General features: G+C 37.1%; 1 protein-coding gene across 9 annotated transcripts in view; it reads right to left on the reverse strand.

Annotated features, from left to right (window-relative positions):
• The window catches only part of LOC106881484 (muscle-specific protein 300 kDa), an 815,448-nt gene that overhangs the window by 404,149 nt on the left and 392,816 nt on the right, over window positions 1-18,483 (reverse strand). For all 9 annotated transcript variants that reach the window (XM_089350452.1, XM_014931925.3, XM_089350453.1 and 6 more), the window contains 2 exons: window positions 13,818-13,970; window positions 3,297-3,461 (listed from right to left, as the gene is read on the reverse strand). In XM_089350452.1, the coding sequence (XP_089206578.1) occupies window positions 3,297-3,461; window positions 13,818-13,970 (318 nt within the window). The remainder of the gene's footprint in view (window positions 1-3,296; window positions 3,462-13,817; window positions 13,971-18,483) is intronic.

An 18,483-nucleotide genomic window follows, 5' to 3' on the forward strand; every position in this document is an offset into this window, starting at 1 on the left:
TCAATCCATCCAACAGGCTTCTGAGCAGTTTCTATTTACTCAATTTCGCTCACTAAGTAAAGGTCATCCTGAAGTTATATAGAATACTGATGATGATGATGATGATGATGATGCCGTCATCATCATCATCATCATTCCCATTTAATGTCTGTTATCCATGCTGGCATGGTTTGACAAGATCTGGCGAGTTGTAGGGTTGCACCAGTCTCCAGTGACAGCTTTGGCGTGTTTTCTATGACTGGTTGCCCTTCCTAATGTACTGGGTGCTACTTTTGTAGCACCAGCACTAGTGAGGTTACCAAGTAACTTACAAGACAGAGGAAGGTTGGAAAAGGTAAAAAAAATGTCCCCATTACTAAAGTAGGAAGGGGAGTATTAAGCAGAGGAAGATGGCTTTATGCCTGGTGCTGAGAGGCTGAAGTAAAATAGAGAGACAAGCAGTGTCATGCAGTGGTATTGAAACTGGATCCACGTGGTTGTGAAACAAACTTCTCAGCCATTCAGCTGTGCTGTGACTGCATCATGAAACAGAGTGAAGCAAAGAATGTGCGTTGTCTAATTACACAAAACACTGCTAGCAATAAAGATTAATCTTCATCCAGTGCATTAATAATGCTAGCTACGTGTATTATACTTCAAAACCACATGCATATGCCTAAATTTACACATCATCCACCTACACCATCAACAGGATAACACAAATGTATGCCAATAATTTTTTCAGAATTATCAAACAAATGCAAATATTTATGAAATACTTCTGTCTAAACAGCTTTGTAGAATTTGGATACTTAGTGCCATATGGTAGTGAAAGACATCAATTTCAAATAAAAAGTTGTTTTTTTTAATTATTTTTACTTTCATTGGCTTATATTTTTCGAATCACAAAAGTTAAAATATTTTTATTGGTAAAATTTGGGTGATTAAGATCAACTTGAAAAAGGTTTCATAAGTTTTAAATGAAATGAAAATTTCAATAATGCAAAAGTGAAAATCAAATTAAAATTAAAATGAAGATAATTTATTTACGAATTTTGATTTGAATTTAGATGTGCAGCTAAGATTATTATTGTTGTTATTATCATTATTATTATTGTTAATCTGCCACAACTTCAATTATTACAAATATGACAATTATATAAACTTCAAAAATTGAATATCTGAAAGCAAATATAACCTTAAGGCAAAATATATATTTCTAACAATTAGATATAAATGCACACACATACACAAACACATACAAATGTACAAGCATACAGATATACAACCACACACACACACACAGCCAAGTATACAAACACACAGAGGCATACGTATACACACACAAAATTAATGGATCTCTGATGGTTTCGATTATGAGTATTCAGTTATTCAATTAATTGAATAATTTGCTCAATAACTTAGCATATAGGTCGCTGAGTATTCCACAGATCCTTAACATGTGATATGTTTAGAGGATGGCTACTGCTTAAGAGAGTGCTGAGCAGTACAACTTGGAGGGACCTGAGAAAGCAGGAAACTAAGGAGGACATGGGATGAAATGGTGAAATTTGACTTAAAGATTCTGTTTCATGAAAGAGATGATTAAGGACTGTACTGATTGATGAGATGCAGTGTTGCAGAGGACCCAATATCTCATGGCAAAACATACTCTGACAAATGAGATATTTTGTATATTGTCAAGCCTACATTTGCTACTTCCTCATCTTGCATTCTTGCTCTCATTTCCCACCTTCCCTCACTTGTCACATTCCTTTCTACTCTAGGCACAAACCCGAAATTTTTGGGTAGGGGAGCAGTCGATTAGATCGATCCCAGTACGCAACTGGTACTTAATTTATTGACCCCGAAAGGATGAAAAGCAAAGTCATCCTCGGCAGAATTTGAACTCAGAACATAAAGTCAGATGAAACACTGCTTAGCATTTTGTCCAGTGTGCTAACGTTTCTGCCATCTTGCTGCCTTCACTCGGTCACATTATCACTCAAACTCCACTCTCATCTATCCTTATTGTCTGTATTGACTACACCATCCTCAACAGTCAGACTACCTCTCCTTTCACTAGGCCTCGCTTTCTCTCTCTTCTCTCTCTCTCTCTCTCTCTCTCTCTCTCTCTATATATATATATATATATATATATATATATATATATTAAAATTAAAATTAAAATTAATCAAAGGACATACTAGGTATGTCTACCTGCTTGAAATAATAGTCAAAGCTCTTATTAAATCGCCAAAAATACACTGATGATATTTTTGGTGATTTAATAAGAGTTTTGACTGTTATTTCAAGCAGGTAGACATACTTAGTATGTCCTTTGATTAATTTTGATCCTTCGGCTATTTAATGCTATTTTTGGCCTGCTATTACCTGTGTCATTGATTTTGTTATCATTTTTGAAATAGTTACATTGGATAATAATAGAATTAATGACACCTTTGCAAATTAATATATATATATATATATATATATATATATATATATATATATATATATATATATACACGGTATATATATATATATACCGTATTTTAACGTGTATAAAGAACCCTCTTGTATAAAGAATCCCTTAACTTTTTGTGGTTAAAATTTGAAAAAAAAGTTTTGTAAGGGATTATAATACTATCCATATATAAGAAACTCCCGTATTTTTTTAACCTAATTTTTGACAAAAAAAGGGTTCCTTATACACGTTAAAATACAGTATATGTACATGGCTGGGGACTCTATTGATTATGGCAATGATTGTTCCTGTTGATTCGATTAGTGGTAAAGCCTGCTTACAGACTTAACATGCAAGTGGCTGAGTGGAGATCCATTTTACATGCATTCTTACATTACATCTTATGTAGGAATGGCTCATTAGACATGATATTCACTCAAACTAGTCATAGGGTAAATTCTTGGTCATACATTCCATGCCTTACTTATGACTCAGCTTTTAAGCATATATTGCAAGTATGGTCTTAGATGCTGTTTTATTGAGAACTTCAGACTTGGTGACATTGCCTTCCTATATGATACCCAAAGTTTTGATATTACATCTCATATTATAGTTATTTAACTTTACATATATATTATATTCTAATGAAATAAAATCTAAATTTTTACACAATAGTAAACGTGGAGTATTTAAAATATATACAGTGTATAGAGAGTTGAAGTCTACTATGAAACTTGGCAGACTCATAGAAAACTTTCTGCTATATGATTGCTAAGAGGAATCTTGGTGATGTCAATAATCAATAATATTTGGAGAAGAAAAAAATAAATAAAATAAAAACAAAATTTACCTGTATTTTGGTAAGTCGGTGTTGGATAGCATGTTTATCACCAGTGAAATCAGCACACAAGTTTAATTTCTCTTTGATAATTGTCAACCATTCAATACAACTGTTATACGAATCTGTATATTCCTGATGATTGTTCACAAAAGTGTTGTACTTCTGGATACGTTTCTGTGAATAAACATACAAGAATGTAGTGAACACTGGAAGCTAAATATGAATAAAAGAAATTAACAGACAATTTAATGGTTATTACAGAGCATTACTAAATTTTCCTTTTACATCTGTTTTTCCATGCTAGCATAAGTTAGATGAATATATTACTGAAGCATTGTTTTACACTTGCTTGTTTTCACTTAACCATTTAGTATTTTAACAAGTCATATCAGGCCCAAATATTCTACCTGCTTTATGTTCAAATTGGCCAAACACGGCCCCTTACACCAACTCTACCATATCATTCTAAAAATTAATAGTTACTTCATCAAAATCTCAAAACAACAAGATAATGCAAGATTGATTCAAAACATGTGAATAAATAAGCATTACTTTTGACAGAATAATGTGGATGCTAAAGGATTAAGAAATCTCTTATTGCACATATCTTTGAAAATGTAAAACTAGTAGACAATTTATTGGCGATTGAAATAACAACACAATCATCACTTGTAGCTTGCAGTTTGAGCACAAAGCTCAATTGTAAACACACACACACACACATGCAGTGGATTTTTTTTCCAGTTTCCATCTACCAAATCCAATGAAAAGGTTTTGGTCACTCCAGAACATTAGTATAAGACACTTTTTCCCCCTCACACAGTGGGATTAAACCTGAAACTATATAATTGGGAAATGAACTTTTCTGGCACCCATGAAATTGTAATCATGGCTGTTGCTGATAACATTATCCTCAAATGCTGAGCCTCATGGAGGCAAGGGATGAGATAGTGAAGCATGATCTTCAAATGTTGGGCCTCACAAAGGCAATGGCAAGTGACTGAGACAATGGTGATATGCTGTGCTCGAAAAAAAACTTGTCACGCCAAGTGAAACTATAGTCATGACTATTGCCAATGTCATGTAAATGGCACCTGTGAAATCATAGGCATTGCTGTTACTGGTGTCATGTAAATGGCACCCGTGCCAGTGACACGTGAAAAGCAGCCATTACACTCTAAGAGTAGTTGGCATTAGGAAGGGCATCCAGCTGTAGAAACCATGCCAAATCCAACTGGAACCTTATGTAACTCTTTGGCTACCATCTCCAGTCAAATTGTCTAACCCATGCCAGCGGGGAAAGTAGACATTGAATGATGATGATGATGATGATGATGATGATGATGATGATAATGATGATAATAATGAGGATGATGATCTCTCACCCAAACCTATGCCTCAGGCACATACACATGTACATATGTATACAAATGTGTGTGTGTGTGTGTGTGTGTGTGTGAAGGTGTGTGGCTTCCTGGTTAGGATATTTGGCTCACAGTCACATGGTCATGAGTTTGATTGCTGGTGCTGCACTGTATCCTTAAGCAAGACATTTTATTTCACATAGCTCCACTTCATTCAGCTGACAAAATTGAGTTTTACCTGTAATTGAATGGCCCAGCCTTATCACATTCCCTGCCATGCTGAATCTCCCTGAGAACTACATTAAGGGTGCACACATTTGTGGAATACTTAGCCACTTGCTTGTTAATTTTATGAGCAGGCTGTTCCATTGATTGGATCAACTGGAACTATATATATATATATATATATATATATATATATATATATAACTGACAAAGTGACAGTTGAGTTTCATTTTTGTGTGAGTGGGAGTGTGTGTGTGTGTGTGTGTGTGTATACACATGTATGTAATGTGTGTATGTTTACAAACATGCATATTAATTAAGAATGCATTATATTGAGAGATTTTTTTTGAATAATCTGAAATATTTTCACTTTTTTTAATAAATATACAAATTAGCTTCACTGTAGAATTAACTACTGTTATATCAGAGATTTTTTATTTTTAATCTTTCCTAGAATAGGAAAAGAGATCAATCTAATTAGATTCCCATTTTGCTAGATCTTCATCAGAGAAAAATTAGCAGAGAGAAAATTATAAGTTCATATCTATCTTTTCCTGGTAAATAAACTCAAAAACAACTTAGCTGATTTGTCTAATCTGCCTAACACTGACTAACTGGATTAATTCTTTTATAGTGCACTACACAACATTGTTTAGGGAAACCAAGATACACTCTTATAATGAACGTAAAATGTAGCTTCACTGCAAAAGATAAATGGCAAATGCATCAAAAGCTCTTTTTCTCTCCATAGTACAAAGAAAAAATCAAGATTGCTTTGGTTAGTATCTAGCCTTGTTAGATCTTTATCAGAGAGATATTATTACTCATCTTTTGTCCACAGAGATATTATAATCTCACAGTTATTAAGTGTAAATAAACTTAGAGCTAAACAAGTCTGGTGTTGTTGCTTATGTCATATAACTTAGCAGTGTGACTAATAGATAGAAAAAACAGGAAATAAGCCCCAGACTGAAATAAGTGTTAGGTGTCAATATACCAGTTACTCAGCAGTTTGGCAAAAGAGACCAACTGAATAAAAAAAACACAAAGGTACTGATGTCGATTCATTCAACTAAAAGTTCTTCAAGGCAGTGCCCCAGCATGGCCACAGTCAAACGACTCACACAAGCAAAAGATAAAAGAAACAATAATCTTATGTTGACCTACTGACATAAACCCAAATTCTATTTCATGAACTTCAAAACAGATTCCCCTGGTGAATTATGAAAAGAAACTGATGTCAAATAATATCTGAAAGCATGCTGAACATGAATGAAACCACTGCTAGTAATTTCTTCCTTCTCAACCTGCTGATGAGTAAACTCTCCAGGCAGTCCGACGACTGAATGAAGCCACAGATAGTAATCTTGTTTATCATACATATCACAAATATATGAATAAATGTATGTCATAGAACTGCAGGTAGATTTGATTATCGATACGAAATTTCTTTGTCTTTTACAACTTTTCTATTGTGCAGCATATTATTCAATGTCATTGGCATTCATTATAATTTTCGAATCCTTTGTGAGGCTATCACAGCTGTTTTACATAGTCTGCACTGAGCTTTAATAGCATGCTTTTTGCTCTGAAGCTATTAATCAGAATCAATGTTATACCATTATAGAATTTTCAAAATTTCAAAGATAATTAAATATACTGCCCATCCTATGATATACATAGATGTATGTGTGTGTGTATACACAAACGTTTATATATACACACACAAATGTACATGTATATGTATATGTGTATATGTATGTGTATATATATATATATATATATATATATATATATATATATATATATATTATATATACACACACACACACACATAATTATTTCTAATCAATCTCTATTTAAGTTTTGGGAAACACGTTATCAAACATGGGAAATTATATTTGCAAATTTCTTGAAGTTATTTGATATTGTTCAGTTACTTATTTTATTTCATTGTTATGATTTAAAGCCCATTTTTCCATGCTTTGCATGGGTCAGACAGAATTCTTTGAGAAAACATTCTACACCCTGATGCCCCTCCTGTTGCTAACCTTCACCTGTTTCCAAGCAAGGTAATATTTCCCCATGGAAAAACTGGAAATAGACATCACTTGTATGGTGATGATGCTCATTTACAAGCATCACATGATGTCAGAACAAGAGTACACAAACACATTCACACACAGACATATATATATATCATCATCATCATCATCATCGTTTAACGTCCGCTTTCCATGCTAGCATGGGTTGGACGATTTGACTGAGGACTGGTGAAACCGGATGGCAACACCAGGCTCCAGTCTGATTTGGCAGAGTTTCTACAGCTGGATGCCCTTCCTAACGCCAACCACTCAGAGAGTGTAGTGGGTGCTTTTACGTGTCACCCGCACGAAAACGGCCACGCTCGAAATGGTGTCTTTTATGTGCCACCCGCACAAGCCAGTCCAGGGGCACTGGCAACGATCTCGCTCGAAAATCCTACAGGAGCCAGTCAGGCGGTACTGGCAACGGCCACGCTCAAAATGGTGCATCTCATGTGCCACCCGCACAAGAACCAGTCCAGGGGCACTGGCAACGATCTTACTTGGCTTGCCGGGTCTTCTCACGCACAGCCCATTTCCAAAGGTCTCGGTCCGTAGTCATCGCCTCGGTGAGGCCCAATGTACGAAGGTCTTGCCTCACCACCTCAGCCCAGGTCTTCCTGGGCCTACCTCTTCCACGGGTTCCCTCAACTGTTAGGGTGTGGCACTTTTTCACGCAGCTATCCTCCTCCATTCTCACCACATGTCCATACCAGCGCAATCGTCTCTCTTGCACGCCACAACTGATGCTTCTAATGTTCAGCTTTTCTCTTAAGATACTTACACTCTGACGGGTATTCACATTGACATTACACATCCAACGGAGCATACTGGCTTCATTCCTTGCGAGCTTACGTATGTCCTCAGCAGTTACAGCCCATGTTTCACTGCCATGTAGCATGATTGTTCGTACGCATGCGTCATACAGTCTGCCTTTTACTCTGAGTGAGAGTCCCTTTGTCGCCAGCAGGGGTAAGAGCTCTCTAAACTTTGCCCAGGCTATTCTTATTCTAGCAGCTACACTTTCAGCGCACCCACCCCCACTACTAACTTGGTCGCCCAGATAGCGGAAGCTATCGACTACCTCTAGTTTTTCACCCTGGAATGAGATAGAAGTTGTTTCCTGTTTGTTTGCAGTCTTTATTGCACCTGAACATCTGCCACAAACAAAAACTAACTTGCTAGTTAACCTGCCTTTGATGTTGCTGCACCTCTTATGTGTCCATAGCTTGCACCGGGTACATCTTATAGAGTTACTACCTACTCCTTTTCTACATACTGAGCAGGGCTATCTACCTGAAGGGGTTTGTGTTTTATCTACCTTCCTACTTATTAGGATTTTGGTTTTAGCTAGGTTGACTCTAAGGCCCTTCAATTCTAGACCTTGCTTCCACACCTGAAACTTCTCCTCTAGTTCTGATAGTGACTCCGCAATTAGGGCAAGGTCATCAGCATAGAGGAGCTCCCAGGGGCAACCTGTCTTGAACTCCTCTGTGATTGCCTGGAGGACTATGGTAAATAATAGGGGGCTGAGGACGGAACCTTGGTGGACCCCTACCTCTACCCGGAATTCATTGCTGTACTCATTTCCAACCCTCACCTTACTGGCAGCATCTCTGTACATGGCTCGCACAGCTCTCACTAGCCATTCTTCTATCCCAAGTTTCCTCATTGACCACCAGATAAGGGATCGGGGGACCCTGTCAAAGGCTTTCTCCATGTCAACGAAAGCCAGGTACAGAGGTTTATCCTTAGCTAGGTATTTCTCTTGCAACTGTCTCACTAGAAATAAGGCATCAGTAGTGCTTTTACCTGGCACGAACCCAAACTGCATCTCATCTAAATTGATTCGCTCCCTAATTAGTTGGGCTATGACCCTCTCTGTAACTTTCATAACCTGATCTAACAGCTTGATGCCTCTGTAATTATTTGTATCTAAAGCGTCCCCTTTACCTTTGTAGCAGTTGACTATGATGCTGCTACACCAGTCATAGGGTATGACTCCTTCGTGTATCACCTGGTTCGTAATACGGGTGACTAGGCTATAGCCAACACTGCCAGATATTTTGAGCATCTCTGCAGTGATTCCTGATGGGCCGGGGGCTTTCCCAGTCTTCATACTCTTAATTGCTTTATCTACCCTGGTACTATCAACTCGGATAGCTGGTCCCTCTATTGGGTCGACATAAGGCAGGCTCTCTTTCTCCCATTCATTCTCTTTATTAAGCAATCTATCGTAGTGGCATCTCCAGACCTCTTTCTTTGCATCCTCATTTAATGCAAGCGTACCATCATCCATGCGAACACATTTCTCTCCTACAACATCACTATTCTCTCTCCTACACTGTCTTGCAACACGAAATACCTCGAGTCTTTGGTCCTCACGGCGCAGAACATTGGCAAATCTTTCCTTATCTGCTTCCCCTCTGGCTAAATAAACCTGTCGCCTAGCCTCCCTTCTGGCACATTGGTACAATTCCCTGCTACCACCGTTCTTCCAGTCCTTCCAAGCTTGTTTCTTTTGTCTAATAGCCCTGTCTACCTCCTTGTTCCACCACCACGTTACTCTGGGTTGGGAGGGGACCTTACACCACCCACAAATCTGGTCGGTGGCTTTCAACAGGTTGTCCCGCAGAAATCTCCAATTGTCTTCCACGTTGTATGATGCTATATCCCCTTCTATTTCGTTAAATGCTTCAAGTAACTTGTCTCTAAGTCTCTGTCCGTTTGCAGGGTCTTTAAGCTTCCACACCCTTCTTCTCCAAGCCTGTCTAATTCTGGGCACCCATTTTGCCTTGATCCCAAAGTCGCTAACTACTAATCTATGTTGTGGGGTACATTCTTCGCCAGGGTAGGTTTTGGCATTTATAAGCCGCCCTCTTTCCCTATTTCTGGCGAGGATGTAGTCGATTTGGCTAGAGTGTCTGCCGGAGCGGTAGGTGACTAGGTGACTGGCAGGTTTCCTGAAGTTGGTATTGCAGACCATAAGATTGGTTGCATCACAGAACTCCAGCAGTCTGGTTCCCTCCTCGTTGCGGGAACCGAAGCCATAGCCTCCATGTATGCCATGGAAGCCCCCAGCACGACGTCCGACATGACCGTTGAAGTCTCCAGCCACAAAGAGAAGGTCCCTGTCACTCGTCGACGAGGTAGTTTGCAAGAGGGTGTCATAGAATTGGTCTTTCAGACCATCTGGTAGCCCAGGTTGAGGTGCATAGGCTGAGATGACAGTAGCTAATCTATGATGAAGCACTAGTCTGATCTTAAGTACTCTGTCACTTACTCTAACGACCTCGATTACCTTATCCACCCATTTCTCCGCTAGAAGTATTCCTACGCCCCCGACCCCGTCAGTGTTCCCTGCCCAGAAAATCTTGTACCTGTGTTCTTTGCCTGTGAGGAACCTTGCAGAACCTCCTCTCCATCTTACTTCCTGGATGCAGCACATATCTACGCATCTCCGTTCAAGCATCTCAACAATTTCACCAGATCTACCTTTCAGCGTGCCGACGTTGAGAGTGCCAATCCTAACAGTATGGGTGTTGGGGGTGTGGGCCTGTAGCCTGGGAAGGGGAAAAGCAGTGTCGTGTACCTGAAAAGAAAACTTGCAATTGGAAGAATTCATAAGCAAAACAGTACCTACAACCTGCAAACATTTCTCAACCTTAATGCGCTACCCAAAGGTAGGGGAGAGGATGGCCAAGGCCACTAGATGGGTTCCGGGAGACAGCCGAGGTTGACAGGATGACAGAGGAATGAACTTCCGGTGGAGGGGGCGGGATGACAGAGGAATGAACTTCCGGTGGAGGGGGTGAGATGACAGAGAAATGAACTTCCGGTGGAGGGGGTGGGATGGCAGAGGAATGAACTTCCGGTGGATGACAGAGGAATGAACTTCCGGTGGAGGGGGCGGGATGACAGAGGAATGAACTTCTGGTGGAGGGGGTGGGATGACAGAGGAATGAACTTCCGGTGGAGGGGGTGGGATGACAGAGGAATGAACTTCCGGTGGAGGGGGCGGGATGACAGAGGAATGAACTTCCGGTGGAGGGGGTGGGATGACAGAGGAATGAACTTCCGGTGGAGGGGGTGGGATGACAGAGGAATGAACTTCCGGTGGAGGGGGTGGGATGACAGAGGAATGAACTTCCGGTGGAGGGGGTGGGATGACAGAGGAATGAACTTCCGGTGGAGGGGGTGGGATGACAGAGGAATGAACTTCCGGTGGAGGGGGTGGGATGACAGAGGAATGAACTTCCGGTGGAGGGGGTGAGAGGGCGGGTTACCGCCAGCGAGTAGATAGGGCTCTTAATTGTAGATTTTAAATATTTGAGAGACAACAATGCATAAATCGTAATTTTTTAAAAGAGCAATGAATTCTGGGTGATTAGAATATAACGTAGCATGAATTTAGGAAGCTTAGAAAATGAATAAGCATGAATTTAAGACAACAACTGAATTCAATTGAATTTCATGGAGAGAAACAAGATAAATAATAGGGGGCAAAACTAAAGCGCAAGGTATTATGAGATGTTTGAGGCCGTAAATAAATAAAAAATCTCTATCTTATCTGCATCTTGGGTATTTCGTCGTAGTATGTCAGCGAGATAATTTAGAATGGGTTTCTCATTTATATATAGCCAGAACCTGAAGACCTTAAGGAAAAACTACGAAGGAGAGAGAGAGGATAGAGGGGTAGACAGAGGCATGGCGGGAGAAAAGATCATCATCATCATCATCATATATATATATAAAGAGAGAGAGAGAGAGAGAGAGGGGGGACCAGTCAAGCAGCACATCACGCTGTAATTCTTGGGCTGAGAAATCAACACTTAAAAGCCATAATTTTAAGGAGCGATAAGAATTTTTGAATAAAGGAAAATGGGTAGTGGTGGGTAGGTAGGTACCGCCAGCGAGTAGATAGGGCTCTTAATTGTAGATTTTAAATATTTGAGAGACAACAATGCATAAATCGTAATTTTTTAAAAGAGCAATGAATTCTGGGTGATTAGAATATAACGTAGCATGAATTTAGGAAGCTTAGAAAATGAATAAGCATGAATTTAAGACAACAACTGAATTCAATTGAATTTCATGGAGAGAAACAAGATAAATAATAGGGGGCAAAACTAAAGCGCAAGGTATTATGAGATGTTTGAGGCCGTAAATAAATAAAAAATCTCTATCTTATCTGCATCTTGGGTATTTCGTCGTAGTATGTCAGCGAGATAATATATATATATATATATATATATAGGCATGACAGGCTTTTTTTCAGTTTCCATCAACCAAATCCATTCATAATACTTTCTGCTATAAGCACAAGGCCTGAAATTTAGGGGAAGGGGCTAGTCGATTATATCGACCCCAGTACTCAACTAGTACTTAATTTATTGACCTTGAAAGGATGAACGGCAAAGTCGACCTCAGCGGAATTTGAACACAGAACGTAGTGACAGGCGAAATACCACTATGCACTTTGGCCAGCATGCTAATGGTTCTGCTTGGAATTATAGTATAAGATATTTGCCCAAGGTGCTGTGCAGTGGAGCTGAACACTAAACCACATGGATGAGAAGCAAACTTCTTAACCACACAGCTATCTTGCATCTATTTTTGATTTAATTCTACATCCTTATCATCATCACCATCATCATCAGCATCATCAACACCACCACCATCAACAACAACACAACAGCATTTTTATTGTTCAGTCTTTGGTTTGCAATAAACCTGTGCAGTGAAACCCAATTTTTTGCCAGTAAAAACAGTATATATTTTTTATTCTTTTGCAAAAATGACTCACACACTTCCTCTATAAAAAAATGCCATCTCATTAACCCATCTAACTTTTATTGGTGACAAGACTTCTAAGAGAATAACAGTTGATAGTTTAGTAAAAATTGCTTTACACTGAAACAATATACCTCAATTGGTATGAGTCATATAAGAACATTTTAAGCAGATATATATATATGTGTGTATATATATACATGTATATATATATATATATATATATATATATATATATATATATATATATACCTATGACGAAAAAAAAAAAAAAGTATCTAATAAGGTCTCCAGCAATTATGTGGATAGCAGGAAGAAATAAAGTTCAGTTTTGTAGTAAAGGGAGATAGCGTTTATATGGTATTTCACAAATGTCAGTAATATATTTTATTAGATGACAACATGGAAGTATGATGTTTCTTAATAAGAGATTGGATATTATACATACAGGGCTTCAGTCGATCAAGTTGACCATGCCTCAACACATGTATGCACAAGCCTATGCCAGATTTTTTCTTTTGTTTTTCTCAGGAAGGCATGGCTGTGCAGTTAAGGATCTTTCTCCTCTATAACATTGTTTTAGGTTCGGTCCCATTGCGCAACACCTTGGGCAAATGTCTTCTACTATAACTTTGGGCTGACTAATACCTTGTGAGTGAATTTGGTAGACAGAAACTGTGTGGAAATTCATCATATATATTTTCTTTTATTCTTTTACTTGTTTCAGTCATTTTACTCTGGCCATGCTGAAGCACTGTTTTGAAGGGTTTTAGTTGAACAAATTGACCCCAGGACTTATTTTTTAAGGACGCATTCTGTCAGTTTCTTTTGCCAAACTGCTAAGTTACAGGGAACTTAGGTTGTCAAGTAGAGATGGGGACAAACACAGACACAAAGACACACACACACACCTAAATATTTACATATAGTGCCTACTGACTTGTTCGACAAACTAATCTTGTCTCATGGTGCAAAAATATCAAGAACATTATTATCATTTTTGCTCAATTCTTCTTTAATCATTATTAAAAATGGTAATATTAATGGTGTATCAGGAGATTTACCTTGAGTTTCTCATTGATTTTCTTATATCGTGTTTTCCCTTGGTTGGAGAGTTTACTGAGATCTGATTGGTCCTCATTTTTCACCAGTTCTTGTAGCTTTTGATTAATACGATCAATCACAGTTTGGTAGGACTGCACATCATGTTGTAACACCTGCAAAGAAAATACCATTTTAGAAAATAATTTACTCTTTTTAATTTCCTCTAAAGGATTAAATCATTTTATTTTATTTTAATATCCTTTTGTAAATCTAGCTAATAGATTCCAATTTCCAAAGTGAAAAACAAGAAAACTAGGTGAGATGTAGAAGTTCTGGATGAATATTAACGTTAAAGTTATTAGTTAACTATTATGCTTAGGCTTCTCATCTGGTGTGTTCTCCATCAGAACAGCCATTCCTTTGCAGCCTATGTCATAATTATTTAACAATTTCACAGAGATGATTTGTTAGCATAGGATGACAGAACAGTAAATTCCAAACATATGTGTGTGTGTGTGTGTGTGTGTATGTGTGTACACTGTATACATATACTGTGTGTGTGCATGCACACACACACACACAGAGTAGAGCCTGGGTTTATGAATGCCTCCAATCATGAACAAATTGATTTATGAACAATCTTTTTAACATAAACATCTTGAGTAATAATGAATGGTATCTTGAATAACAAACATGGAATTTGCAACAAGCTGGGAATATCACTGAGAGAGCATCAGTTGCTGTCTGGCTTTTGCTCAGTGCACATTCCTGCCTGAATTCACTGTGCCTTCTGAATTTTCCATGGGAAAAATAGTTCTGGCTTAGAAAGATTTCAGATGACAAACAGCCTTCAGGAATGAATTAACTTCATAAACTGAGGTTCCACGGTATGTGTGTGTATATATATATATATATATATATATATATATATCATTTAATGCACACAGTCTTAAGATAAGTGCTACTAATACGTTGTTGCTAAGAAAACATGGGGCTAGACAGGTTTTAATAACAGACCTTGTGTCTCCAAGCAATCACTAGGCTCTGAACTCATGTTCTGTTCTGTTTGAAAATCAAAATCAGGATGCTGGTACATGAGAAATGATGCATCCTGATTTTCAAATAGAATGGATCATGTGTTCAGAGCATGAAGACCATTTGGAGACAAAAGGCACAATATAAAAACCAGCCTAGTAACACGTCTTCATAGCAAGAAACTATAAGTAGCACTTATCTTAATACAGTGTACATTAAATAATATTTATCTCTCACTGGATGGAGTACTTTTTTTGTTGATCTATATCTATATATATATATATATATATACATCTTTCTTTATTATATATGTATGTATATATATTTCAAAAGTTTAACAAAAGCACAACAAACGGAAATATTACAAAAATATAACAAACAGAAAATAAATTTGTAGCTTATTCCTCATCAACCAACATCCAAAAGAGAATTACAATTTCACATACAATAAAGAAATATCAATAGAATGTAGTTTTCGAAGAGCAATTTGAATGAAAACTAAACTATTTCTTTCTTCTATTCACACCAAGTAACATACACAACAAATATTGCACCATACATCAGATTTGCAGAGTACATAATATAGTTTAATTAGTTAACATTGTGCTTCTTGCGACTATTGGCTAATTGTTAGAGAGAGAGTATCAACAGTATTCCAACTGAGGGCCCTAGCCAAGTACATAGCGGAATGTTATTGAGTAAATCGCTACAATCATTGAAATCCACACTACTTGTGTGTGTGTGTGTGTGTGTGTGTGTGTGTGTGTGTGTGTGTGTGTGTGTATGTGTGTGTACAAATTCACATACAATCATGTATGCATGTTAGTACACACACATCTGATAGAATGACAGACCACAGGCTCCTAGCAATAGAAGGAGCATGAAAGACAATCATCCACAATCCTATTTCTGATCAACCGATACCAACATGAAAGAGAAGAGAAGAGAACTCTCTTCCATTTTGGATATAATTTATAGTTAACTAAGCAAAAAGTTCTATGGCATTTTCTACTTAGAGCATGTAAAATATACAAACATATTGTTGTTGTACTAAACAGTGTGTTACTTTTAATCATAGGACTTCAGAAGTTATTTTTTTATTATTTGAAGGTGATGAAGATGGGATGGATGACAGAGCATTATAGTGTATAGTTTCATCCTCCTACATCCTGATATCGAATCAAACCCACATCATTTCTGTTTTTTTTGTTTTTCTGAGGTTCAAAAAGTAACTACTAGTTATGCACTGTGTCACTTTACTCAACATAATATCTTTAAAATAAATTGGAAAAAGTTAGCTTTGTGCTTAAAAAAAAAAGAAGCTACCATTTCTTAATTTGTAAGGTGGCGAGGAATAAAGTTAAATATCCACTTAGTAATATTATTGTGTTCAATATTTCTAGCTACAAAGTCTTACTATTTTTCAATTTATAATGGAAAACTCTTTAGATTGTATGCTGAGGCAATTATCAAGAGACTTCTAATACAGAGTTATTTTGCTGATTTTGTTCAATCTCTAGGTTTTGAATACAAACAAAATTTAAAGCATAAGTTCTAAATCAATGAAGAAAGTACTTCAAGAACAAGACAAAGATTTGTTTTCTATTAATAAATCAAATTGATAGAAACTAAAAATGTATAATAATACTTAGACTTGCAATCTATAAGCTCACAGAATATAAGTTCCAAGTTAATAACTGGTGCATGGATTTAGTTATATGGCAAAGAGGTATAAGAAAATGGCAGAATCGTAAGCATGCTGGACAAAATGCATAGTGGCGTTTCATCTGTCTTATGTTCTGAGTTCAAATTCTACTGAGGATGACATTGTCTTTCATCCCTTCAGGGTCAATAAATTAAATACCAGTCAAGCATTGGGGTACATATAATCAACTAGCCCCTTCCCAAAATTTTAAGCTTTGTGCCTATAGTAGAAAGGATTGTTATTATTGCTTAAATTTAGATCAATTCTATTCAAGCTGATCTACAATCAAAAGTATGCCAGCCATCACCATCTGACTATCTTTTTATCAGACTCAATGTATCTAAAGCTATATTACTCAATGCATCTTACTTTTTTTTTAAGATGGTAGGAAGTAATATGAGTCAGATTTGGCAGCTATTTCTAACTGGTCTAGTGATTTCACAGAGGCCCTCTATTTGGCCCATTCAATGAAATACTTTTAGGGAGCTTGAAATTTCTGTGAAATAATAATGTTTTCATTATCAAATAGTAAGAGTGACAAGCTGGTAGAATTGTTAGAGCATCAGAAAATATGTTTTTCAGCATTTGTGTGAGCTCTTTGCATTCCGAGTTCAAATCTTGCTGGAGACAACTGCTTTTCATCCCTCCAGGATCAATAAGATAAAGTTTCTGTTGGGTACTGGAGTTGATGGTATCAACTAACCCACTTCCTTAAAAATTGCTGGTCTAGTGCTTAAATCAAAACCATTTTTAATTGGTTAGTTGCAATAAATCAAAATACCTTTATATTATAACTGCTCTGCTATACCAAAATTTCGAACTCCTGTATTGCTAACTGAAGGTTCATTCAAAGCCTCTATGATCTAACTTTATCATTACTTTAATTTTAGTGAAATACACTGTCTATCTGTTTCAATAAATCTTAAATATGATTAAAAATGATGGACTCTCTCATTGAAAAAGATGTATGAGCATTCAGCTTTTGCCAAATGACCTGCACAAATGATTTATTTACAGTGATCAAATGTATGTGTTGTACATTAGCACAGTCCCCCTCAAGTCAACATTGCCTGAACAGGTGCACAGTCTACAAAGCATCAGGTGTTGAAGTGATCTCGGACCAATGTGAGATGAAGTGTTTTGCTCTACAACACAATGCACCACCCAGTATAGGAATTGAAACCATGATATTGCAATTGTGAGTGCTACATCCTAACCACTAGGCCATGTGTCCTTTAAGAATATAGAAAGACTTAATAAAATAACTTCTTCATCATCAAAGCTGATGCTTTGAATATAACTTGACGAAAATATTTCATTTTTGAATTTGTTATGCAAGATCCTTGAAGTGAAATTGTATCTTAAAACACATATTGTTGTTCTTTCAGCCAATTAAAACACATGTGTTGATCGTATCTCATGTTGTTTTATTATCAACTAATTAGATAACTGGTCAATTAATTAATTAATTAAATTTTTATTATCAATTAAATTTTAATTAATTTATTAATTATCTAATTAATTTCACCTTGGGAGTCAATTTCCTAAGACACTCTAGTTCCATCTGTGTTGTGCTGCATGCATACAATCAGCCAGGCTATTGTTTCTAGACCATTCTTTGATGTTATCTGCCCACAAATGTCTTTGATGATCTCTTTCTCTCTTCCCCTCAACTCTACCTGTCAAGATGGTCATGAGCAATGACTTGTAGCACACCAGATGTCCAAAATATGATAGCTTTATGGACTTGATTCTCAATAAAAGGCTTTTTTGGATTTTCAGCTTTTCTACTACTACAGCATTTGTTACCTTGTCTTTCCAGCTTAATTAAATAAATTTACTAATTAGGTAGTTTATCAAAAGTAAAACTGAAGTAAAATACAGCCAGTTCATGTGTTTAGACTAATGGCGTAACTTCACCAAAGCACAACACTATTAAACAATAT

This window comes from Octopus bimaculoides, chromosome 4 (genome assembly GCF_046866305.1).
Source record: "Octopus bimaculoides isolate indiv1 chromosome 4, ASM4686630v1, whole genome shotgun sequence".
Taxonomy (NCBI): Eukaryota; Metazoa; Mollusca; class Cephalopoda; order Octopoda; family Octopodidae; genus Octopus; species Octopus bimaculoides.